This window comes from Larus michahellis, chromosome 7, assembly GCF_964199755.1.
Source record: "Larus michahellis chromosome 7, bLarMic1.1, whole genome shotgun sequence".
In the NCBI taxonomy this organism is placed as follows: domain Eukaryota; kingdom Metazoa; phylum Chordata; class Aves; order Charadriiformes; family Laridae; genus Larus; species Larus michahellis.
The window spans coordinates 53,592,572-53,619,743 of record NC_133902.1 but is presented as its reverse complement, the minus strand read 5'-3'; the positions used below and the strand labels follow the sequence as shown (position 1 = coordinate 53,619,743).

The 27,172-nt window shown below is 38.8% G+C and overlaps 1 protein-coding gene across 6 annotated transcripts in view; it reads right to left on the bottom strand.

The window, feature by feature from the left end:
• Positions 1-27,172, bottom strand: part of THSD7B (thrombospondin type 1 domain containing 7B) — a 330,826-nt gene that overhangs the window by 255,450 nt on the left and 48,204 nt on the right. For all 6 annotated transcript variants that reach the window (XR_012588260.1, XM_074594199.1, XM_074594198.1 and 3 more), the window contains 2 exons: positions 16,230-16,323; positions 13,863-14,036 (listed from right to left, as the gene is read on the bottom strand). Coding sequence is in view for 5 of the 6 variants with exons in the window: in XM_074594199.1 (XP_074450300.1) it covers positions 13,863-14,001 (139 nt within the window). In the remaining variant the exon portion in view is untranslated. The remainder of the gene's footprint in view (positions 1-13,862; positions 14,037-16,229; positions 16,324-27,172) is intronic.

Genomic DNA, 27,172 nt, shown 5'->3' with positions numbered 1-27,172 from the left:
GGAAGCCTCTACCCAAGGGACGCAGCTCCCTTCGGCAGCAGTTCTGCAGGTCCATGCTGTAACCTCCTGCATAAATACACCCGTTTAAACAAGTTCTGAGTTACCAATCAAAGCTGCTTCTCCAGGGGATAATTCCACTTACAGCAGGTGCTGCTCATACAAATGAAGAGCCAAAGGAGAATCTGGGAAGATACACTGGGGACGCAGTCAAAGAAATCACAGACACCAGATCCTTTCACCCAGCCACGTTCATGCTTCAAAATACCCACATCAACATTATGACTCCTATTTCTAAGAATAAAGCTGAATAAAATGATCAATGGTTTCTCCCTCTACTTTCCATAGGAAAGCAAAGCAAAGAGCCTGTCTAAACTTTCTTTCCTTCCTTAATGAAACCCTTATTGATTTTTCATCCTTGTGAATCATTGCCTCGGAGCAATTTCTTTTAAGCCGCAGGTTCTCACATTTAATTTGTATGTATGCTTAAGGGAAAGTTTATCAATAGAGTCTCCAGAGAGATACTAAAAGGGCTTTATGAGAAAGTTATGAAATTTTACATATGGCATTTACCAACCTAGTTTAAAAAAAAAAAAAGCAAGCCTAGAATAATGCATGACATTAACAATCAGCAGCTCCATGTAGCATCCTATGCCACCTCCGTGCAGCTGTCAGTGCATAAAGACAACAGAAGTCACACTGAATAGATTTATGTTGATAGAGAGTAAAAATGAAAAACATTGCAACAGAAATTCATTCAGATGTATAGATCTTCCACATGTTAATAGCTACCCAAAGGCAAGCGGAGCAGAACATGTGTATGCGTCCACAGGCTACCAGGACGGTCTTGAGCATTCAAATGTATATTCAAGCCAGACATAAAAAAAATATTTATGGTTTAAAAAAAACAGGAAAAAAAAACCCCATCCTTCAGCAATACATTAACAGACGGCTTTGCCAATACCATCAAAGACTAAAAAAGAAACAAATCTCTGATAATTTATTCGTAAGCTAAAATTCCCCAGCTGCTTTAATTGCTATTTACATGGCGGGGGGGGGAACGACCAAACTAAAATGCTATGGACCTTTTGGTTCTCATTCATGCAAAATACACTAATTTTACCAGTCAGTGGAGGAAGCTAATTTCTGGGCCAACGGGCATCATCCAGGATACAGTAATTCAACTAACTGTTAGCCAGGTTCATATCTAAGGAAAGGAGATAACTTTTGCTTAAAAGTCACTATTTTGTATTGTGATTAATTTTGTCTAAATGGCACTGTCCACAAGTAAAAAGGATTGGCTAGAATTGGTTCTAGAAGACCTGAAAACAAGGATCTTTCACAAAGTATCTAGGCTCTTGGGGGAAGAAGAAAAGAAAAAGGGAAAAAAAAAAAAGAAAAAAAAAATCAGGCCCTCTAAAACTTATACTTTTAGAAAAAAACTGAATCAAGTCTGTCACTTTGTCGGTCAACCACACAGCATACCTGTTGTCCTTGAGAGGTGAAGCAGGAAGAAAATTTGATGGAAACTATCTTTTTCCCATTTTCTCATGCGTCTGTCTTTTTGTTAAAGTACCAACTTAGTCGTCCTATCCTAATGGTGATAATTGTCCTTAAACATTTCCCAAATTACCTGATTAAGGAAGGAATTAAATAGGTTACCTAGCTAGTATCAATTAATATCCACCAGCAGTGATCTATAACAGAGCCTGCAGCCCACGCAGCTTAGAGCAGAGAGGAGAGAAACCCGTCGGTCACGGGGACTAGGCTGACGAAGAGACTCTGTGAGAAGGTCAGACTTCACGATCTGAAGTGTGCCAAAGGAAGAAAAGTCCTTGAACTGTACAGGAACAAGCACTGGATGAAGCTGAATGAGATTACTTATGTAGGAGGCTTATTCCACCACAAAGAAAAGTGGTAACACCAGCACAAGAAGCAAAAAGGAGATTTTTACAGGTTGAAAAATTTCATCTGTTGCTCGTGACAATTATGTCTTCTACTCCAAAAATGTTTAAGAACTGTAAAAAGTTATATTGGTGTGAGAAAAGGTTAGGGAAATTTTTAAACTCTTACAAAATAGCCAATACCAAAATACTGAGATTAAAAGGAAGAACATTTATAAAATCCTACATGAAGCAAACATGAAAAGGTTGCTCAGCTGCAAGATAACTGAGTAATGTAACCTTTCAAAGCAGCAACAAAAAGTGATTAGACCATCCCTTGGATTGGAAATGATTGATTATTACTGCTAATATTGGAATTGAAGTTGACTGTAATGCTTTTTATGTAATTGCTTTATTGAATGCTGCATAGCTTTATCTGGTAATGTATTCAGAACATTGCGAGTTTACCATTTCTTTGGCTCCTGATACACTAAGACACACAGACATATAGTTATAATGTATTTATCCCAATGATATTGTATTAAATGGCATACACTAAGGTTAGCTCCTGACCTTTCAGTTAAGGTCTATGGGGAATCTTCTGCCTGCAGAATCACCTAATAGATATGAGTACCAGCAACTTTCCATTCTCTGCATCTGTTCACCGGTTTATTCCACAAACTGTATCAAAATACCTTAAATCTGATTTGGGGCTCTGTGTGCTGTAATAATTAAATCATTTTGAAGACTTTGAAAGCTGGCTCATCTGCTTAAAAAAAAAAAAAAAAAAATCAATCAAGGACAAGTAAATCACAGTGAAGAAGATGAATAAGTAAACCTTTTATTTATATATATATCCAGAGTACATTAAAATTTTAAAATATCTATAAGCAAAGCAGGGATTTTTTTTGGTTTTCACCTTGTTTTCCTTCAAAAAAAGCAGCCTGCAATATTTACATGTAACTGCACAGAGTTAAAATTTCTCACTTGTTTTTCAATTTATTTGATTTGTTATCCCCTGGTGTCACTCCCTGCTTTGTCGGAGTCCTAGCAAAGGTCAGGAGACAATTAGCCATCAATAAATACCTAATGTGAGAGTGAAAATTTTGGGCTGCCTGAGCTTCCATTACTAAACCAAGCAACACGTTTGAAAGCTCGTAACAAAACGCATAAAGTACTTTAGAGTGTTCCGAACATAAATATAATGTTACCTTTAAAGCAGTAAGTATGAAAAATATCAAAGAAGGTGTGTAATACCAAGCTTTATCATTTATTGCACACGTATATTGACTTAACTGAGACACGCTCACTTATCTACAAAGCAAAAATTGGGTTTTAAGTACTGTACTTTGCAAGACCCTTAGGGCACAATAACATTACTGTCATCATTTACTCTGACTTCCCAGTCTCTCATTCGATCCTTCTCCAGTCTTTTCAAAACGTTGCAGCTACGTTTTCCATTTCTGCCACTACACCAGTGTCCTTGGTTAGATGGCAAGACAATTATACACGGTTGACATATAAATACACGCAAAAAATAGCACATAAACATACACACACACAGACACTAACATGTAAGCAACACGTTTAAGCACTCAGACACACCACAGTATAACTTTCAGTACAAGGACATACTTGGCTCCCCACACACACACTTTTTCATGTTTGGAACCAATTCTAAAAGTAAGGTTTTCTTAGCACTTTGCACAGGAATGCAGAAGCTAGAGGACGGATATTTCCTTAAGAGGAAAGTGTGGTCAATAATAGTTAAGGTTTGGATAAACCCTCATTATCAGATTTCTACAGCTTTGAAACGAGTCCATGTCAGCTACCTGTTAAGCACAGACAACTCCCCACATTACAAGCTCACCGCTGACAGTGAACAATGCTAAATTTGGTAATGCACATCTGCAGAATCAAGAATTTTCACATTAACAATTATCTAAATTAAGATAATATACTTGGGTTACGGAATATTTAATGCCAGTTGGAAAACAGATGTACCGAATTAGTTTAACTGAAGATAACGAAAGCTTAGATAACTTACTGTAGTCATTTAAACACATTTAACACACAGAGCTGCAAACATTTTGTTAAAATCCATTTTTACTTCCGCTTAAACTCAGCATTACTTTATTAACACAAGCAAGAATATTAGGGGAATGACAATAAAAAAACTTTACGCGAGCACTACCGTATGTGCACCGTATTTAATAAAAGAACTTCTGAAAAGTTCCTGGTGTTTCATCATTGCAGCCTCCTTTAAATCCTTGTCTGTAAAAACCCCAATTCTGCACTCCATCCAGGCAGCTGCTTCAAAACTATGCAGCTAATACACATCAGCATTTAATAAATGTATAGAATTAATTTTTCTATATCCAAAACCTATACTGTGAAGACTTCCAACAGCTAGAAAAAAAAAGTGCTTATTTTGCTTAAAAGCAACTGGGTGATATAAATCAATTTAAGTAATGGGTCAAAAGATCTTAAAGATGTCACAAGTACTGGATTTATTTTTGTCTTCAGCAGCTTCAAACTTGTGAAATTTATGGTTATAAATGTCATACTGTAGAGAAGTAAAACATGCCTCACACATAGGTGGATATTTTTAAACTACTGATATTTGAAGGTCTTTGGATCTCAGGGGTGATAGAATAAAGCCCAGAGGACACCCATCAGGGAAGAAGTTCAGGTGATAACACAATAAACACCAGATATCCCCTCGCCCTGTATTTAATCCCGCGGCTGGCACCACCAGCCACATTTCATACTTCTGTTGACCTATTCAATAGGTCAATAAAGTCCTAATAAAGACTTAGGAAAGTACCTATCTTACATTTAATTTTTTAACTATATTGAAAATGTAATAGTTTAAATGTCAGGATTTTTCAGCAAGTCATAAGGTGTGAGCCATTATTGCAAATAAAGCGTAGGAACACTTAAAGTTGCTGTTGACTACACCAGAGAATATGAATCCTTTCGTTACCACTTCATTCTGTACAGGGTATAAACGTAACTCTGAGCTTGCCTGCGGTTACTTGGGCTGCGCTGGTGGCATCAGCCCCTTCGCAAAGTTGGAAGTTTGACATCGCTACTTTATGAAGAGACGCAAAGCGGTTTTAAAACCAGATCCTGTGGAATACGGGGAGCAGAAAAAACCCATACATCACTGAGTGGGCAAAACCAAGCAGCAAATATATTGGTTTAAGAGAAACACTGTAGGTTTACTGGTACTTTCCCCGAGAACAGGTGGGTACCGAGTCATGCGAGCTGCAGCGCGGCAGCGACGTGGGCTGCGTGTTCCGGGCGTTGGGGCTGGCTCCTCTTTGAACATATGCCCTTTCAAGTGAAATTAATCACTCTCTTTATCACTCCGGCAGCATCTGGAGCCATAATCATTACCCAACTGCTGAGAAAGAAATGAAACCACTAATCGCACGGGGAGTAGGGCTTAGCGTTCAGAGCAGGAAAGTTTTTATTAAGTTCTCATTTGAGAAGTGATTTTTCATGGCTAGCTTTGCAGGACATGCCATACAAAAGCTGGATATACTTCAGCAACTGTCTACAACTCATCCCCCAGCACATAGAACCAATATATTTAGAACCACTATAATGAGGTTTTAACACGCTTTTCCAAATTTAGCTCTATAATCCTAAATCGCTGTTATACGCAAGTCTGACATGGAGGTACATTTAACCATGAACTTTAAAAGGTCTCTAGAAGAAGGAACTGCAGAAGTCTACCAAGCGGTAGACACCAGGACCAGATACTGCCTCTGGAGTCACACACCACGCTCCTATTGATCTCAGCAGGAATTCTCTATGCAAACTGAAGCTCGTATCTTCAAAACTACTAGATATAATGAAATGCCCACTTAATATATCAACCAGCTGAGGGTGATTAAAATAAACCATAACACTATGTCAATAATCTGGATTACCATGAAATATCCCCCATCCCTTCCAACTCCTCTATTTTGTGTTCCTGGCTTTTACCATTCAAAAAAAATTTTTAAAGAAAAAATGAAAAAAGATTAAGTGGATTACAGCAGGACTATTCCCATACGTACCAGGGTAAAAAAAAATATCTAGGGAAAAACCGGTATCAGTGGTCCAACTACCAAAACCTCACGTCCCTAGAAAGAGTCAGTTCTATTATCTGCATATTGAGAATAACAACATGTGTCTTAGGTATTTCTAATACAATTTGGGATATTTCCACCCACAATAATTCTGCTGTACACAAGAGCTGAATGAGGAAATGATTACCCCGATATACTGAAATCCTTCAATTAGATGGCTTAGTGAAATTCTTATTCTAACTAACTTAAGATATAATTATTAAAAAAAACCTGCAGGGTTCTGAACAAGGGCAGCAGAACAATTAAATTTAGTACTCTGCTGAAACAGGCTGAAAATGTGATCATCCATTTTTAATGCTCCGCCTATACGTAACAGCAGAAATCTTTCCAACAGCTGCATTCAATTAAAAAAATATTAACCCCAAGGAAAAAGCACAAAAACATCCCCATCTGTTTTTCTTGCCACTCACTGTGCTTCTTTTGTGAGTGAAATATGTACAACAATACAATCCAACAAAGTTGAATGAAAAGTACCACAATTCCAATAATAAGCTATCTTTTTTTTTTTTAAATGAACAATTTAAAAGAAACCACTTTTGCAGATTTTCCCCTGTGACCCGCAGCTCTGTTCCCATAGTAACTATCGAGGAAAGAAAAGGATAAGACGCCTAACTTATACTTTTCCCAATACCAACAAAAACCAGAAAAAAGCACCTTATTCTCAAAAACTATTATTCTCAGGAAGGGAAGAGGGACATTAAAAGATTAGTGAGGATCTCCTGTGTAATCTAGTTTAAACCACCACCTACTGAACAGTTGATGTCCATTAAACAAAGATATTTGTTAAAGGGTGTAGTCTTTGTGTAAAAGAACTATTGAAATAGTTTTGCAAGCCCAACAATAACAAATTTACCAGGCACATGCTGTAAAAGCTTACATCTGAACTCAGCAAGCACCGCCATCAGCCTACAGCCCCACTGCTGCACCGTACCCATCTCCGCTGAGGAACTAGTACTCTGTGTATTACCCCCAAGCATATAAAGTGTTAATTTTAACATATATTTCAGTGTCATTTCTCTTTTGCTTGCCTTTTTGATTTGACTGATACTTTATGCTTCCCATACTGCTTGCTGTAGTGCATTTTTTCTAGGAAAAAAATACAGAAGCCAGCGACTCGTTCTCCAAGCTGTGCCACCAAGAATATTTCACTGGTGTCTTTGAGTCCCTACCGAAGCTAGAGCTAATAAGAACATACCAGGTCCGAAAGACAAGGAAAAAGGGCATCAGTTTAAGCATTTCTGCATCGCTGAGCATGCTTTCCAAACCGTAACTCCTCAAGGAACAATTCTGATGTCTCTGACACTGGATGGCATGCTCTGGCCCATGAGGGCAGGTTCTTCAGCCACGTCCCATATGCTGAGCTTTGAGCCATGTGGATTAAGGATAAATCGAGAAGCTATGGTGGACAGGACCCAGGTGGGTATGCAATGGGCTGCTCTGGCACGTTTATCCAACACGGCAGCAGACCTCAAGCACCTGGAGGACAGGCCAGGCTGGAAGATGAGCTTCCAGCACAGGAAGGGTTCTTCAGGAGAGAGATGGAGCTCTTCTCACATTTGTCCGCTCCTCTGACAAACTCAACAGCATGTACTTCCTGAGGACACAAGGTTTCCACCAACTTTGAAATGCCTCACCCACCTAAATAGTCTTTGTACCACTACTGCAAAGGGTTATAATGTAAGGCATTTCCACAACTCCAAGACAAGTTGGATTCATCTGCTGAGGAAACGAGATCGGATGAGGACACCATATCAGAACTGGAATGATAAGGGTGAGGGGAAGTAGCAGAACCACACATAATAATATTTACAGGTGTGGAAGAGAAAGGTGAAAATGTCGATAGGAAAGGGTAAGGAATGAGGAGAGAAACCCAAATACTTAGCAATGTGAAACAACTGCACTCCTGCACTAAGGAAATACAGGATCAGCTTTGAGGCCACCCTAAAATTTTTTCAAACATCAGTGACTGATATCAGCCAGCACATTAAGTTTTGCTGCTAATGAAATTTTGCAAATCAACTTGCTTTACGAAGTTTCAAGAATTATTGTTTTTTTAAAAAGTTTGGCAGAAATAAAAGTATAACTTGTATTGCCCCATAAAATATTCTTTGTAGAGAATGATTTCAGAGCAATTTGGAACTAATTTTAAAGGACTTTTTTTTGTATTTGAAATAATTTTTTAATGGCTACTTAATGAAACTATACCAACAGCTTAAGAACAACTAAACTACTTCAAAATAAACTGTTTATTACAAAATATTCAAAAAGAGCACCACCTATGTGGTTCTGAGATATTTTAAGCCAGGAATTTTTAAGTAAAACTGTAAAATATCAGTAGGCGAAATCTCACCTGAGACTTAATATAATTCTGAGGAGCAATGTTTATAACATATTTGGTTTGACAAACAAATTCAAAGAGGATATGTTTGCTAACAGGGGTCCAGAATAGCTTGGTGTCCTTAATTCACAAATATATTAGGAGCAACTACCAAAAGAGTTACTTAAATTAAAGGATAGTCTGGCAAAGGTATGAACTGATCATGAATAAAGTTAAAGGTGAAAATAAGAAGGCTTATCATTCTAGAGCAACTTTTCAATCATGAAGTTTGGCAACAATCTGACTAGTTTTAAAATGGAACTTAATAGGTTTTTAAAAAATTATTTATTAATTGTTGCTGCTGTCAATATAAGATTGCAATTTCTCACCCAAGAGAACCACAGCAGTCCTATACAATCAGTGTAGTGAAGAACCTTAGAATCATTCAAAATCAAGGCTAATTTTCCAGTTAGAGTTTAAATATTTCAAATTCCCCTCCACCAAGGTAGCATAAGAATAACCTACAATTAGAACATTTCCCATAAAATAAGCAGTTTGGATGTGTCAGTCCGAGAAATATCATAAAACTTCCAGATACCACACAAAGATCACTAAAAAGACACATGCACTTCATTCATGAACTCTTCTCCTATCAAATAAAATAAAATAAATTAATCTGGAATAGATTATCATTCTTCACCTTGTAGAGCTTTTTGAAAAATACCACTTGTTGCAGACCTGTCTTTGAATGTCTTTGCGGTAGGTTTGAGCTCTACTGTCCTTTGAAGATCTGGACTCCTTTTAACATTTGGTGCACGTAGGTAAGAGTTTGTCTTTTAAGACATACGGTCAAAGGCACTTCCAAACCAGCACCTGGCCTTCTTGAAATTAAGATCTTGAGAAAGGGCATTTTATGGCAGTATTATCTGAGAACAGCGAACAAAAGATCTTTTTCATCATAGCCATAACTGGCTCACCCACATTCACGAGTAGTTCAAAGGTTCCTCCACGTTAGAAGTTGTTCTCTGAAAAGTTCATTTCATACCCTTTCCATTATGGATTGTTTCTGAAGAAAGACTAATGATCAAAACCCATTTGGTAACTCTATTTTAAGAATGACTTTCAAATATGGGTAATAACTCTGAACTAAATTTTTTTGTGTTCACCTGGGACAAGAGAACTTCTGGCTCACCACATCTAGCTCCCAGAAGCCCACAAATACCAGAACATTAATGGTTTCTCTCTCTACTCTGATCAGATGTATTACAAATCCATTTCCCAGTCTGATATCTCACTTTCAGTGCTCTTCCATCCGTAACAGAGAGCGTGTCCCTGCTGGGCTAAATCCCCATCCTCATTCATTTTTTGGAGAGAATTACAGATGGGACAGAATTACGCACTGGGACACCACACCTGGGTTTCTAAAAGTCCTTCTCCAGCCTTCCGTAGTACACAGAATATTATTTCCATGTTAAATAGCATTTTACCAAAATTAGAGAGCAATTTTCTTAAAAATCAGAATATTTTCATAATACAATAAAATAAAATATTCCCCTTGTTAAGAAAAAGCTACATCACTGATTTAGCTCTGAGAGCCATCTTTTATGGGGTATGTTTCTTATCCCTTAAATTGTGTTAGTATTTTTGAGGAAACAGCATGTGCACAGTTACTGAGGTGTGGTTTATGGAGGAGCTGAAGACACCAGCAGTGATGGTGAGACCGCAACCTCCCCGTGCAGCAACTGCAGGCGTCTCCAGGAACGATCATATTTTCAGCACTTCATAATTGTAATTATTAGCCCCCTCCCTGTAAAGTGCCCAAAATATTTCATGTTGCATATATTTTAGATGTAATTTAGACTTTAGAACTGAATTTTAGAGTTTCACCAAAAAATAAACCAACCAGAATCGTGATGTGGATTCACGTGCATGTCAATATTCTATTTACAGTTTTAGAAGCTTGAATCGCCATTGTTAAACATATTTGCATTACAGAAATTCCAGGCATTTTTAGGACCATTCAAGAGTTGAAGAAAATCAACATGGTGAAATATGCAAATTGCTAATTGGCTATTGCATTAAACACAGTTAATTTACAAGGATTTAGAACCAATTAAATTTTCTCAAGATTGTATCACTAAAACTGCTTTGTTGTTTAGCAAGTGTCAGAAAATTATTCAGCTATTTGAGGTTGCTGAGTAATTTAATTGGTATAATTATTGCTTTCGTATTTAGGTTGGTGGTCACAAAACAAGTATCTGACAAGAAATGTCTTGAAACCAGAAGATATAGCGTACGGATATTCAGGCATTAATATATCTCTAGAAACCAAAGGCTAAAAATAAATGGTTTTAAGATAGGCCACAAATAAGCAAAATACAAGTGCTAACCCTTTGAATAGCTGAGGGAAGAGTACAAATAAACTACCTCACACTGCCAAGTTCATAGATTTTAGACGTGTAGAGCCTGGGGTTTTTGTAGATGCAGTGATTTCAACACAATTGCTTTCACCTGTACCAAGAGCACCAAGCCCAGCATGAAAATGTATGAGTCTTCATTAGATAAAGCCAAGGCTTTAGCTGAAAAAAAGCCTGATTTATAAACTTCAGTGCTGATTCAATGGTGGGGGTTTTTTTCTATCCCTATTAAGGATGCATCTCCGGACTTCCATGCGCTACGAAAATTTACTTTAGTACTTATAAATTCATTTTTCTAAAGTCAGAGCTTTCAGTGGCATAATCTTATTTAATTATAAAGCGTGACATTTCAATAAGAAGTTGAGTTTGTCTAGAGCAGGTAAGTAACTTGCCATGCCTGAAACAGGCAATTCGAGATTTAAAAACAAAAGCGATCATCTCCTTTCCCATCAGGGATTGCTCATTCTCATTAGATTGTTTCATTAAAAAAAAAAAAAAAAAAAAAAAAGACAACAGCTGCAGGTTTTCTTTCTATCAGAATGGATCTGTTCAGTTCTGACATTAAAACTACACTTTTCGGTTCATTGTGCTGTGCTTTTATTTAATTTTTATTATTTTTTTGTATTGGGCACAGACGTCCTCAAACTATAGGATGATTTTTTTTTTTTTTTTTATCATACAAACCACAGATCTCATTAGGCCAAGATCTCCATGGTCTACATCCCAAAGTTATTTTATTATTAATATCCTGCCGCAACAGGTTACGTTAACCCTTCTGCCTCTCCAGATCCACCTGCGCCATTCAAGTTACCATCCCTCTCTTTCCAAAATATTTCCCTGTAATCTTTTGAAGGCTACACCTGTGTGATTAACCGTACCTGAAAAATCATTTCAAGCAAAGTAAAAAGATGCATACAAAAGCAAGCCAAGCCACACAAGCCACCCTGATGACCGATTGCCATTTACACTCTTTGGTAACTAATGTCAAGGTCACTGCAATTTTACTTTGATACACATGCCTCCAAATGCCTCAGAAATTAAATCTGCAACACAAGCAGCAGAACCACTGAAAGCCATTAGTTTATTATATATGCCCTGACACTGCAAAATACACCTAGCTCCTTCTAACCAAGATTTTTTCCAAAATAAGTATCCATTCAGTCTACTGAGAGAAATCTCAGCCCGTTGTGTTGCTTCTTAGGATGATTGCAAAAGACCAAGATTCATGATTTAGAAACGCTGCTGCTTCACTATCACTGCAGAGAAAGTAGAGGCTTCACAAATAATACTTTGTTTCTTAGCTAAACAAAGTGGTTTGGGTGTATATACTATTCATTTCAACCTGGAACTAAACATCTGGGGTTTAGATATAACTTATCTAATTTTCAGCAAAATACTCCAATGAAAAAATTTTGTTTACAAACATAAAAATATTTAACTGGAGAAAAAAAAAAAGAAAAAAGAAATCTTTGTTTTTGCCAAACAGGACAATGAATTTGGCTCAAGCTCACAAGTTATTTTCATTTGGGAAACATTTCACTCAAAGTTGTTTTCCACCTCCAGTCACTACATAAGCAGAGAAAATGCATCAAAATACTGTCAGGATTTAAGGTTTTTAAAACGACTCGTGAGAGCCCAGATATTTCTAATTTACTGTGGGAGCCACTAGAACTGACAATTTTCTTCTGCATCTGGAAGGCAAACCATTATGAGGAGCTCATCACGGGCCTTTCAGAGCACGGCAGCCCACGTCCACGCAAAGCTGTGCACCACCATCTCTTAGTTCTAAATACATCTGCCTCAGATGCCTTTGAAGCATCGATATCTCTCTATTGTCAGCTGGAATCATCAAGTCAAATTTAATTTTTATGACTTCCAGTGCACACCTCTAAAGACTGACGATGTTAAAATACACTTCAGAACTGAAGAGAAGACAGACAGCATTGAAGGGTCTAATTTGTCTTAAGAAAACAACTCTACCTTTCAAAGCTTATTGAAAAATCACGTAAATAACAGTGAATTGGAGAAAGACAGTTTATGTTGTTGTTTATTTCCTCTTCGTTTTTCATGCAAGACATTGTAAAAAAAAAAAAAAAAAAGTCTTTAGAAAAACAGCATTAGATTGTACCAGCACTTCACCAGCACTCAGCCTCCCATCCCAGTCACCAGGGTGAGAAGCTTCATTGTTTCCTCATTCAGCTAATTCAGTCTCTTGCCTTCTACAGAACTACAATTTAAAAAAACTAATAACCAAAAGAGCAAAGAACCTCTCTGAAAAAAGGGGGAAAATTATTTTTCCATCAAATTTAATTGCTCTGTTTTTCAGTCATAAAAGGACAAACCTCAAAGGAATGCTGGGCAATGAAACCCCTGGTTCACTTGCATATTTTGGATTAAGTACTTTGAGTAAACATTTCCCAAATTTGCCAATCTTTCCACTTCATTGAACATTCTTTGTTGTTGCGTTGTCCTAGAAAACAAGCATCCAATGCGTCATGCTTTGTTTTATGCATCTGTATCATACCATTTCTTAGTTACTACCTCCCTCTCACTAAGAATCGCAGTGTTATCAATGTCTTCACAAATTTTCCAAACGTTGCACATGCCCAATTTTGAACAGTCAAACATTGCATGTGTCCAACCTGACTGATGGACAGGAATAATTCACTAAGTGTACCAATGAAATGTTAATTATGAATAGATCAAGCAAGAGCACGGACTTCTGGCTCAGTTCATCCTGAAAGATGCTGGTGTGCCCTTTGCATTCAAACATGGAAAGAAAATGATTAAATATTTCAAAGGAAGCAACTTTAGGATGATGGTATCAGGATCCAGTAAAAATTTTACTCTTGGATTAAAAGCATTGAGGAGTCCAGAATTAGAGTCCAGGGTCACTCTGGTGCGTAACTGCAACAGACATGAAGGTTACTAATTTAAAATAGAGAATAAACCCCCCTATTTTTCAGTTACAAAAGAATTTAGAATAGAAGACATTATCAGGCTTTTTAAATTTATTATTGAGCCAAAACAGATTGGAGAAAGGGCAATCACTTCATTCTTGAATGCAGGAATTATCTAGTAGATAAGCACAATATCTTTTTCCTACCTGTTTTCCAGACAAACTGATGACCTCTTCTGGCTTCCAGATCAGCTGTTTGTAACATTAAGAAAACAAACAGAAGGAAGGACTTCCCCAGGCTTTGCCATGCCCAATGAGGAGAAACCCAGTTCTGTTGTAGAAGCATAATTCAGATAATTCTGTCTCTTGTCTTCTTTGGTCCTAGAATTAACAAAAAAAGAAAAAGCTTGCTAAAAAACTTAGAACACCAAAGCAACAGGAGCAGCCTAAGGCTAACCTGGTGGCCACTGTGCGTTTCGTAGCCCCGGTGTGCCAGGCTCAGGGAGGACAAGTCTGTTATGGAGGCTTCATGTGGAGAGCAGGAGATGGGAAAAAAGTAGGGGGGGAGAGAGGAGAGGGCCAGCTCCCGAAGGACCTGCAGTCCCATCCTCCGAAGCCAGCCATCGCAAATGCTTTTAGCAGGTTCTTAAGAAGAAATCTGCCGGTGCAAATAAACGGCAAGGGCTCTGATAATAGTCTGTGATGTGTCCCTTCTTTTCTCTATTTAATTTATCTACAGCACGAATATTATCGTGCTATATGCAGACTAAACCAAAGCCGAGAATGGATTCCAGGTGCAAAATTCAGCTCCGAATACAGACCCCTTGTCCTATATTTAAGATCCCTGACAACTGAAATACCAGATCTGGAATTATTTTAGCTCCAGACCATGTGTCAACATGGGATATACACAAGCAACATGGGAAATGCAGCAGGAAAAGCAGGGGTTGCTTATCAGTACATGATGAACCAGCCTGAAAGGGAAAATTAGACATTACTCAAGCATTTCTCTGGAATTTGGGACTCGCATTCAACTCCCTGATCTCTGAGCTCTTTTTTTTTTTGGTTTTTTTTTGGTTTTTTTGTGGTTTTTGTTTGTTTGTTTTTTGCTTTTTCTTCTCTTTTCCTGGGTGTTTTTTTTTTCCTTTTTTTTTTTTTTTTTCTTGATCAGCAACCAGGTACTCCCGAAAGGTGTCTCTGACTAAGGGATTTTAATTAAGCTCTCCAACAGTTCAGATGAATACCAGAGCCAGGCTGCAACTGAGAGAAGAATGGATCAAGTCCTGTTGCTGAAGCAGTTTTATACTGTACAACTCATTAAAATATTCACCAGGTGGTGTTGGAAGCAAGGAATAATGTCTCTCTGGGTCTTCCCTACAATGCAGGAGACCAACTTCTAAATGGCTGCTTCAGTGATTGTCCACGACGTTTATGTACCATGGAAAAACTCCAAAACGAGAGAGATTAAGAAAGGCATACAACAAAACAAAATCTCAGAACTTCTGATTCAGCCTGGTAATTCAAATCTCTCTTTCTCTCAACCCAAGAGGTGACCAACCTGCCGCTTATTTAGGCAAATTTGACATGAGTTTCAAGATATTTTGGATTCGTCCAGATTCAAGTGGGAACAACTTTGAAGTCTCAAAAAACATTCATCACAAAATGTACCACATCAAACAAGAGCTAGTTTCTGACGTAAATTTACATAGTCATTTTTTCCTTATGTAACAGCTTTTGAATTTATACCATGTTTAAATTCTCAACATATTTCTACTTATTAGTGATTAATCCTACTTTTATAGGTAAAAAACGTGACATCCGTATTAGCGCAAGCAGAGATAACACCTGTCTTCAAGATTTGTCTTTATTGGAATAATCTTGGTGATTTTCATTAAAATTATCAGTTATTAGTAGTTTAGTCCAGAAAATTCCATTATATTCCTAACCTTATGAAAAGCAACATTGTCATAACACATAATACACAGCATTGTTCTTGATAAGAAACTGAAGATAAATCTGAAAATAGTACATATTGAATATACAGTAAAACTTTTCATTTCAAGCTGTATTTAAATTACTTGGAAACAGTTTTTATCATGATAAATTCATGCAATTATTTTTAATCAGATATTGACTAACTATGGTGAAAGATACAATGTAATATCTGTTATCTGGTTTAGTTCATTCTTGCGTTTCAGATGAACAGCATTTCAGGTAAGACCTGGAAAACCATCAAGCTGACCAAATATAGGAACGTGGGCAAGGGACCAGATTTATTGCTTTGCTCACGTCTTCTGGGTTAATTTAATTCAGAATTCACATTTAATGCAGAATGCAACCCGCTGAGTTCCAACACCCGGACAATGTAACACAGACCACAGGTGGCCTTAAATGAAGCACAAGTGAAGCTCAGAAATCTTGAGCATCCTTCAGAAATGAGATGGAGACCTCATTCCTCCCCAGTGCAAAGGCAGCAGGGAAGTCCTTGGAGGGGGGAAGGGAGGAGGGGGAGTGGAAAGGCCCCCTCAGACATCCTGCAATTAATTTTTTTTGCCCATCTAGGTGGCTGCTCACCTCACGCAGAAGAGCTGAGGAGGAACGACTCAGCCAGTATCTTCAGCATTGCAGTTACCATCTATGACAGTCAGAAAACGGAGTCACCGACTTTCTGTCAAGGGAAATAAAAGGAATTAGTGACATCGGCTACAACACTGTTCACACCCAAAAATGCAAAACAAGGAAAGGAATTATTGAGACGCTCAGATTTAAGTACTGGAGGGGAGCCAGCATGCCCAGCCCCGCGCAGACAACACTCATCTGAATTGCAGGGCAGCTCTCCAGGTCCAGAAGAATGCTGTAAAAACAACACATCTTAAACAGGTGGGGGCACGAAATGGGCAAATCCAAGGAAACCTCAGATAACAGCTGATAAAGATGCCGAGAATTTTAATGAAGCAGCAGTAGCGCTCATCAGCTGCTTTCTCAACACACCGCCTTCATCTCAGCATTCAAAGGGTCAGTAAACAGCAATAAATCCCTGGGAGTAGAAGCCTCCTGCCCAAAACAAGGGGTTTCGCATATGTTCATTCTTTGGGCAGGACTACAAAGATAACTGGCTGCTGCTCCCCACGGAGCAAGAACAGAGATTACATTAAGTCAGAAAAAACAGAAATAAATTAGACACCATGAGACTGATTCTAATCCCCCCCACCCCAGCAGAGCTCAGAGTCCACTGATTTACACCAACAGCAAAGCACAATAAAAATTTGTCTGTATATCTAGGTTTGTATAACACAATTTGGAACAGTAGCTGTTCTGTCCTGATACGATAAAAAATTATTGCACAAGCAACATATGCTATCTACAGAAACATGAATAAATTACATTATGAAGGCCACCAACACTTCACATCAAATTTAGTTACAGTATATCTCAGCTCCCAAATGTGTCAGGATGGCTAGCTGTAAACTGGCAAATAGAAAGGAAAAATGGAGGGGGGGGGGGGGAAATGAAATTTACATTTTAAAAATTGACTTCACCAAGACTAGTCAATGATTACATTTATGCAATTGCTTAAATATATTTAAGATACGTGTTTCCGTCCAAAAAATATCTTGCTTTTCCAAAACTGATTCTCTGGATTTATTCAGTATCCTTTATAATATAGACCTAGCCAATTAATAGTCTGCAGTCACAGATTCTCATTAAATTAAGTAATGAGGTGTTGCTTTCCTGTATTTGAAGGATTAGATACAAGCATCCTTTCAGTTTTGTTTCGTTTGTATGGAATCTTGTTCCGAAAAACAAGGATATCATACATTAGTTATGATGGCTGGGAATATACAGAAAACTTCTCTGTGGCTTTTTCAAGACTGCCTAATGATCATAACAATGCATTTACATTATCTAATCCACTGCTAATTCTCTTAATGACAGGACTGAATAAAGCCAGTTTTAAATAAGAGACTTCCATTTAGAAACCTACATTTCTGCTGAAAACAAGGCATTCAAGTACAGTGTCAAAATGGTATAAATAAATACACACGTATACAGCTGACAAATAAATATCTTATTTCTGAAGTGTTCAAAATTTAATTTAATTTTCAACGTCAATGAAACATCCAGCAGCCAAATCGCAGTCTAATCTTTGCTTAGCTAGGGAGGGGAGAAAAAGCCTCTGGGAAACTTTTCCCATTTTCCAGCCACTGCTCAGACAACCGCAAGCTACAGACGTGCACACAGAGGCAGATGTTTCCAAGTGACAGTCACTGGGCTACTCCAAGACACATTAGAGTCCACAAAAGCATCCAACACTGAAAGAGAAAAGACTGATGGTCCAGTTTTGACTCCCCACTCTACACGTATTGCACTGGTAGAGAAGGGACCAGTTGCTCTTTCTGCAAGTTTCCACAGGAAAAGGTTTCTTTAGTCGTTCTGCACCACTTCTGTGGTTTAGGAAAGTTCAATCTGGCTCTGCTCCACTGTGGATTTATACAGTATTTATTACTGAACTTTGAAAAAGATCAACTTAAATTGATCTAAACCTGAGACATGATTTCAGCCTTGTCATACATCAATTAAATTCCCCCTGAGTTCACCGGGAGTTGTGACCTTCCCCGTCATGGGCAAATCTGACCTACTTTTTTTTGTACGAGAAGGGAATGCTGACAAGGACACCTGCGTAGCACTCTTCATTTAAAATACGTGATGCAATTAGAATAATCCCAAACACTTTAAATAGCAACAAAAAAAAGCAATTGCAGATCATGTGTGTGGCTATAAAGCGTTTGGCAGGTGTCTAGCACAAAGATAAGCATCATTAATCATGAATAAATTTTCTTAACACAAACGTAAGCAGTAATTATGCAACTGTTTGCCTACTACACACAGCACAAACCCATTGCTTGTGATATTCCAAAATAATCTGGATGTTTATACTCTTTATCCTCGGATACCAGTAAAATCTGCCTTGCCTTCTCCGAAAGCTGTTATCCAAAAAGCTAATTCTATTCAGCCCTAAAGCAGCAGAATGCCCGGCCTGTAACTGCAAAGTCTGACCACCACACACACGCGCTGCAGACCATCCCTGGGGGAGATCTTCCCCAAAAAACACTAACGCTAGTGCTACAGGTATTGAGTTTAACAAAATGAAATTGTCTGCACAGTCACATACATCAAACTAGGAACGGACCTTCAGATGTAAGTGCATACGTGCCCATGGCATGGGTGTACATGCATATTGCCCAATTTTTTATTTAATGAAGCTAGTTACACTAAATTGCCTTTATTTCATATGGAAAACAAACACCGTATATTCTTCCACTTACACACTTGGAGCAAGACAGTATTCTGGTTAAAGCAGGGGCACCCTAAATTCATTCCACCTCCAGCTGTGTCAGAAACCTCCTGCGCAAAAAGTCACTTAAGGTCACCCTCCGACACTAGTACTTGATTCTGCAAGTGCTCCCCTTGATTACAGTGGAGTGACATTGCATATATGAGAATGGTAGCTTGATTCTCTATACTTCATCTGCAAGCCTCAGTTAAGAATATTTACTCTTCTTCCAAGAACACTTTAAAAAAATCTTGGATAAAAACCATACAGCGTGAATGAGCTCAATTTATACACCAGGTTGACAATAGCCTGACAGTATTTTTGTCCTAAGTGGTCACCCATCAGGAATCAAAACATTAAGCACCACAATTCTTTGGTAATTTGCTACAATAACTGTAAGGGTAAATAATGCCTGAAAGAACATCTGGTGTTAACGCATCTGCAGACGGAAGATAACTCCAGCAAACAGACGGTCTAAACCAGCCTGCTCTGGGCTGGGAGAAACGTGCTTTGGGCTGCACGAGCTCCAGACCCACAAAGCTGAACACAAATTCACTCTGGTCCCTTTTCATGTATAAACCTTAACAACCTTCCTCAACAGCTGCGGGAAAGCTTACTAGGTAGTCACCGTCTTCACCAGTTATATTTGAAAGTTCAGGTATTCTGGTGATCTCTATAGTCAAATTGTAAGAATCTATTAATTATGTAATCTTTTATCCTCTATTCAATCATATTCACTTCTTGTCCCAAAGCTATGGAAGATCCTGAGGACTAAAAGCAAGAATATGAGATTACTGTACTGCCGATGAATTACTTCTTAACTTATATCGATTTGTTTGGGGTAAAACCCATGAATCCTAAGTTTTCCTGCTTCAGTTTTCATACATCCTAAAAACATAATAAAAGCAGGTTTGAATTTGGAAGTTTAATTATAAACTTAACTAAGTGGATTATAATGGAAGATGTTCCAGCAAGGGAGCTCAAACCGATGCATTATGACTACATTAAAGAAAACACCAGAGAATAGACTTTCCATCAGTAGAATGACTTTAATTAAAACAGTGATAGAGCAGAACTGTTCTGTGAAACGATGCTGCTGTTACATCTCCTTCACTCTAAGTACCTCCAATGGACTCTATGGGAACACACTTGACTTTCAATAATAAAAAGTATATGCGATTTCAGACTTTTCTGAGGAAGCAGTTCAGAAAGATCAGTTAAATGCAGTTGAAGCAAAACTTGTTTCATTTGTACACAAACATGTACGGCTTACACTCTGCCAGAAGAGCAGGGAGATTTCAAAGTCAAGGATTCAAGAGTTTGTGAAAGCCATCATCCTGGTACTCCTCAGCTTCACAATCACACAAGACACCTACAGCCCCCATGCCCGTCAAGAGGAAGATGAACGATGCTCAACAACCAAGGAGCACCCCAATATTTCCTTCTACAAAAATCATTCATTGTGACCCAGTATGCAAGTGCCCAGGTGTTATGCAAGACTTGGACTTCTCAATGGTATTTACCGGCCATGGACCTTTTGGTGCCCTCATTGCTGTATCTTAGCACTCAAAGTAGGCTAATTTACCTTCACAGATGTTCTTCAAGCTATTATCATACTCCTTGCAGCAGAAACAAGCACAGAGCAATTAAGATCAAAATGCTCAAGACTGTCAATAGGTTTCTCTTGTGAACTCAGGCATTGATTTTTTTTTCTGAGCAGCAGAACATAGAAAGTGTCTGATAACTTTTAAGTAACCTTTTCACACTGCTTGTGCACTTTCATATATTTAATTAAATACAAGAAAGGCTGTAGCAACTCAAACCAAAGGCCCAGATCCTGCCTCCGACAGGAGAACGATGCCAAATGGCCAGGGTGCAGTGTAAGAAAAGAGTGTGCATAAATAATACCTCTCGCTATACCTTCCCAGCCCCCAACAAGTTGTGGCTTTCACATCTCCTGAGTCAGAATGTCTTTGTATCTGACAGCCCTCTTACGAACTTAGAGTCACACCCTGAACTTGCTTGGGTTTGGTTTTTTTATGTAGCTTATGTATATAACCTACATGCACCTACACCTGGATGCCTTCTCGTGGCAGGCTTGTCAGCCAGCACAGCAGAACACAGCCCAGAATAAGCTCAGTGATGTTTTCACGCTACAGCACATCCTTTCCGTAACAGCAAAACGTCATCGCTTTGAGGGGTTTTGTTGTTTATTTTTCAATGGTTCGAGAAAAGTTTGAGTCCGTTATCAATACACCATTCTGCTGTAGCATTTATCATTGGCACTGGATGAACTAAACATCCTTTCAAACTCAGCTACATCTAAGAACTATTGTCACAGCTGCATAGATCTTGGATTACTGTTAAATTGCAATTAAGCAGACAAAGAGAAAGGGAGCTGGCACTGCTTCCAACACCATTTCAGTAAATGTTATTGCAAGTTGTTGTTCAAAGAGGATTACTCTCACTTTACTGACAAAACATGGCATATAATGCACATTCAGCAGTATAATACCATTTGAAAACTAGTATTTGAAATTATTTTCCTTTAAGAGGCAAACCTGGAAATCAGACTCTGTAGAGAGCAGACTCCCTACTTTAGCAGCGTGACCATTCACACTGAAAACAACAGAAAGCTTCAAAGTCACCAATTACAAGGCAGCAGAGTTTCAAAAAAAAAAAAAAAATCACCTCATAACCTCTGCTGCAGGAACAACAGCAGATTTTCCTACCATTCCCATTAAAGTGCTTTCAGTTCACAGAAATTAAATTGCTTTACTGCAGTGATTTTCTTCTGCATTCTGATATTACTTTATATTATTTGACATTAATACAGCATCACGGGCTGTAGGTCAGGGTTTTTTTTTTCTCCTCACTGGAATGTGGCCACCACGCAGAGTTTATCAATCTTAAACACAAGGTCAAAATAATACGATCAAGTACCACCAAGCATATGAGCTTAGCACAGACTTAGGCTCTGCGTAGCAGGGGAAGGACCATCTGCTTCCTTGTCACAGGACTGGCGTATCTGAAGCTTATCTCCAATTTAAATTGTTTTATTCTACACTTCCATGGAACAACCAGAGCAACCGAGTGCATGTACACACCCAAGCATCTGACCAAACCAATTAATTACAGAGAGGCAGGAAAATGTTACTGGTTTAATTTGCTATTCATTTCTGGGGTTCAGTTTTGAACCTCTAAATATTGGTGACTATGGCTAAAATAGCCCCGCTCGTGTACACGCAAATATGCAGAGGCCAACTTCAATACTTCTTGAATGTATAAAGTTTTCTTTCTGCTGGAACACTCGCTCTAAGAATAATTTATTTTCCACAATATTTGTACCTCTATTTGTATGCGGTCGTTACTATTTTGCCATTTGTACCACCTAGATCAAGTCTATACCCAAATGAGCTAATATGAAGAGACACCCGCACATCCACAAGACAAATTCCATTTCAAAAAACTCATTTCCAAAGTGCTGAAATAAACATTTATTCCAATGCATCCTCTGTCATCAGCTGCTTATTTCAGTGCACCAAAGTACAAAGGAAAACAAGAAAGTAAGGAGCACAATGCAATGCAAACACGATACCATTCCAAAAACGCACAGGCTCTACAGAGGAGCGCAGTTAATCAAACACTGACACTGTACTTCTTCATTTCCTATCAAACATCACCAGCCAAGTCTTGTGATAAAGCCTCCTACAACCAAGGCTTCACCGTTCCTACAGGATAAAACCCTGCGTAAGTCAGGTCCCGTGTAAGAATATGGACTTTAAAAAATTACAGCTAGAATTGTCAAAATAAGTTAGTCAAATATATTTTGTCATGCCTTCCTATTGAGTCATTTATTTTTCTTCCATCCGCCTCTCAGTGGATGCCCCAGTCATTGACGCCAATTGTCCCAGGCAGACAGTGTAATAAAAGGGTTAAGAAAAAATGATCTTACCTAAAAAAAAAAAAAAAAAAAAAAAAAGGCACAGTGAAAGCTGAACACACACGGGGAAAAAAGAGTGACACTGGGATAAAGAACTTCTAAAACCTGCTTCTCAACACACGCACAGATGCCAACGTGCACACGCTGCGCTCTCAATCCGGCTTCTGCTAATTGCCATACAGACTTACTCCAACACACCAAGAGTATCAGGGTAACAACACACGGCTTGTACTGCAAAGTAGCATTTGGGTTTTAGGTGGAATTTATTTCCAGAAATGCACAAGCTTCTCCTTGTACCAAACTTCCCCATGTCACCGTGCGAGGGTCTCCAGGGGAAGGCTTTACAGGCTCATCCCTGCCTTGCAGCCGCAGTACCCAGGAAAAACACGCCTCCCCAGAAGACCCACGTCACAGACAAGAGCTCACATCATCCTGTCTCATCCCTCCCTCCAGAGGGGAAGAAACACCAGGCACGCACTCCAGCTCTGAACCTGGCATTAGGATGCGTGCCTGAAACTCGGGCATTCCCAGGCATTTTGTGAGAGCCGCTGAACCAAGTGTAGGAATGTTTTTCATATCAAAAGCCATTAATAATATCTGCACATTTATTTAAAAGTGGACTTGCCTTCACCCCAAGATTAACTATGCATGAGGACAACAAAAATACCAAACTGCCATAAGGGCAGTTAGAAAGAATACTACGCTTTAAAGCGGTTGGAGCAACCAGTTGAGTAAAGCTATATATCTATTTAAAAATTTTGTCTCTGTTACCTTTTTCATTCCCATTTCTTTTCCCCTGTAGCTGGTTATAGTCAGTCACTGCATTTTATCACATTGGAAAGTCTAATCTCTTTAGGGTGAGAAATATATTTGCCCTGAACACAATATGATATGATTCACACAGGGGTCCCTGACACTATTGCAGTATTGATACGAAAAAATAATCCTAATGATATCAACCGATAAAAGCCATCAGTATAATATTATTTAAGCAAGGTCAATTGCCCGTGCAGGTTGTTCTTGCCAGAGTTCACGTTACATCACTGGTCCCATCATCCTGACCTTCCCTGCTGTCATCCCCATTACAGTTCAATTAACAGAGGAGTCCTGCAGTGGCTTGATGAGCATCTGCTGCCTCTACCTGGCAGTAATTCAATAAGGATACGCCACAGGAAGAGATAATGAGAAGTCAGCCCAGTTGGTCTGTCTCCCCCCAGGAGAGCAGACGAGTTTGGTTTATGGGAAAGAGTGTGACCTATGAAAATTATCAGTTAATTTCATATTCCAGAGCTTCAGTGAGCTACTGGTAACTTAAAGTGTTCTCTGGTTTCTCTGATGGTGCAGCCCATGAGGGTCCAGAATCGTTTTTCCTGGTGGGTCCCTGATTAACAACCCTTCCCACGCTGAAAGGACACATCTTCTGGAAAGCATGTGCTCTTTGACAGTTCTACCAAATGAACAGTTTCTACTCGTTTATTCAGCAGTGGTAGGTCTGAATTAAAAAATTAAACACCTGAGCATAGAAAATGGGCCAGAACTATTACCCAAGTAATTCAGACAAAATGAAATTCACACCCACATCAAAACTGGGTGGAACACTTTCACAAAACCAGTATCTCCTAGGTTCCCCTATGCTGCAGATAGTATCAGCCCGTGTGTCCTCTCCCTGCCCCACAGAACACAGTTATCAATGTTATCAAAATTATCACTGTGAAGTGAAGTGACCACCTCCTCCTCACTGGTGCCCATATTCTGGTTCTCCCTCCATTTCCTTCTCCACCTTTCCTGCAGATCGCCCCCCTTAACTCCCACCTATTCTCTCTAACTCTCCTTGTTGCTTTAGGAACACCTATTCCATCACTAAAAACCCAGGGCCACCTACAGTCCCTTCATCTCCTACTCCACCACTGGTTGTCACAGTGACTGTTTGAGGGATGCGGCTCTGTACTGTCTCCTGTAGAGCGCTCTCTTTCTCTCGCTGCCATGGATCAAACAGCGCTGGAAATGTTGAACTTCTGTGCCTCCACTTTTGAGATTTCTAATTTCTTCCACTATTTCCCACATTTCCCCTGTTCTGAGTACTGAAGACAAGTGCATTCTTCTTTCTACGCAGCTTCCATTGATGCACAAACTTTGACCGACTCCTCTGTCGCCCTGTTTCCTTCGTCTCACTCCTCCTAAACCCCACGTTTATTCTCACCAGCTACAGCTTCTAGGGTAGGACGCATTTTGCCTTGTGACTGTAGTGTTCTCATCAGTTTTGCAGCCACATTTCAACAATCCTATTCACCAAAACAGGCATTTTCAACTTCATTTCAAAGACAATTTTCTATTTCATGTCGTCTTAATATCATTATGGTGCAGATTTACTCGAGAAGAGGATGGCCACGGGAGGGGAAAAAAGAAGATACATTTCCTCTCTAAGCTCTGCTTCTGTAATGTGGCCAGTGAACCACAGTGAATTTCTCTCAAGATCAGCGTCATTAAAGACACATCCTTTCCCATCACACGATTACTCGCATTGCACTGAGACCTGCTTACCTGCTCCGACCGCTCTTTTCTGAGTACAGTCATCAGGTCTGTTCATTCCTCATTCATAGGATAACCCAGGTTGGCAGGTCCCTACCTCAGGAGGTCTCTAGTCCAACCTTCTGCTCAAACTGGGATCAGACGGCTATGAAACACACATGAGATAATCTACATTGTCCTCAAATTTTTTATTTTGCTTCTACTTCCTACCAGAAAGCTTAGTCTGCCAAGCTCACACCAACCGACATCAGATCTCGAGCTGTGGTTCATCTCTTGCAAGTCCTACAACCAGGCAGCTTTTCCCCCGTTTCAATAGAATTCTCTTCTCTTTCTTCACATCTGCCACCTCTTTCTGCTCTTCAGTTTAATCACCTGCTGCACATCTACTCCTGGCTACCTTTTTCTCAATGCTCAAACCCTTTCCATCCTCTGCCTCTCATTCTTTCCTGTACTAAATTAGGCGATTTCTCCCAAAAGATAACAGATACCATTTTATGAAACTTGCCACTTTTCTCAGCTGGGTTGCTCATCCCTTTTGTCACCCTACAATATTTTGTTCCTTCTCCTAACTAGCCCTTTGTTCACTTGCATCTCCCCTCTACTATTTTCTGACTCCCTGGGTCATTTTCATGCCTCCCACGTTTTCTCCTCTATTGTTTTCTGCTTCTTTCCCGCCCCCCCCCCCCCCCGAAAACCTTAGGGAAGACAGACACAGACACACTACATTATATCCAAAAAAGGCCACTATAACAATGTTAAAGTTGAAAATAATCAGCATTTACTAAATGCTAGAATTAAGGTCGCCTTGCAGGAATGTATTAAGATAGTCAGGTTTCATGATTACATCTATTTTTATCATATTACTAAAGTCTATATTAAAAAGCAATTTAAATCTATCTTTGACTTCTTTTGCTTTTATCTATTCATCACGCTTGCTTTCAACCCTCTCAAAGCCTTACTCATACTCCTCTCTTAAACAAGCAGAATGTTAATATCCAATGACTGCAATTACAGAAAGTGTTATTTACTTCACTCTTAATAGTTATGTGTACCATTAAAAAAAAAAAAAAATATTTTTATTTAACTATAATAGGTTAAATAACTAAATTTGATAAACACACTACGGACTAGTTTCCATTTGGTTAAAGAAAGAATAGACAGAGTCCATACCAGTGCTACCAAACCAGTTAGCGATGTTCACTAGCTAATTTTGTTTTAAAGCTGCATCTCGTTACTAACAGCAGATCAAATCATATATATTTAGTCATACAGGGCACAACTGTAAGCTGCAAGCAGGGAGTATAAAACCCTGTTTCAGAGGAAAGATGAGAACAGCTCATGGGGTGCCAAGACAGGGCTAACAGGAGGATTTCAAAAACACGGCAGAAAAAAGGAGGCTGCCCAAAGTTTTCAAGTCCAATTGCCAATACTGGACTTGCATTTTGTCCACTGGAGTTTGTGTTGGTTAGAGTACGCTAAAGCTTTATTTTTTTAAAAATAGACATGGGGAGGAAAAAAAAAACCAAACACATTTTTCATCCTAGCGAAGACAAACTTGTCAGATTTTTGCAGGTTAATATATTTCACTGCCTATTTTTTTTCCCCCAAATACTTCACTTTTCCAAATCAGATGACTTAATGAATGAGTCAACTAATGCCTACAGGCTTTTGTAAAATGGATACACATAAATGGACGTTTACCAGACTTTA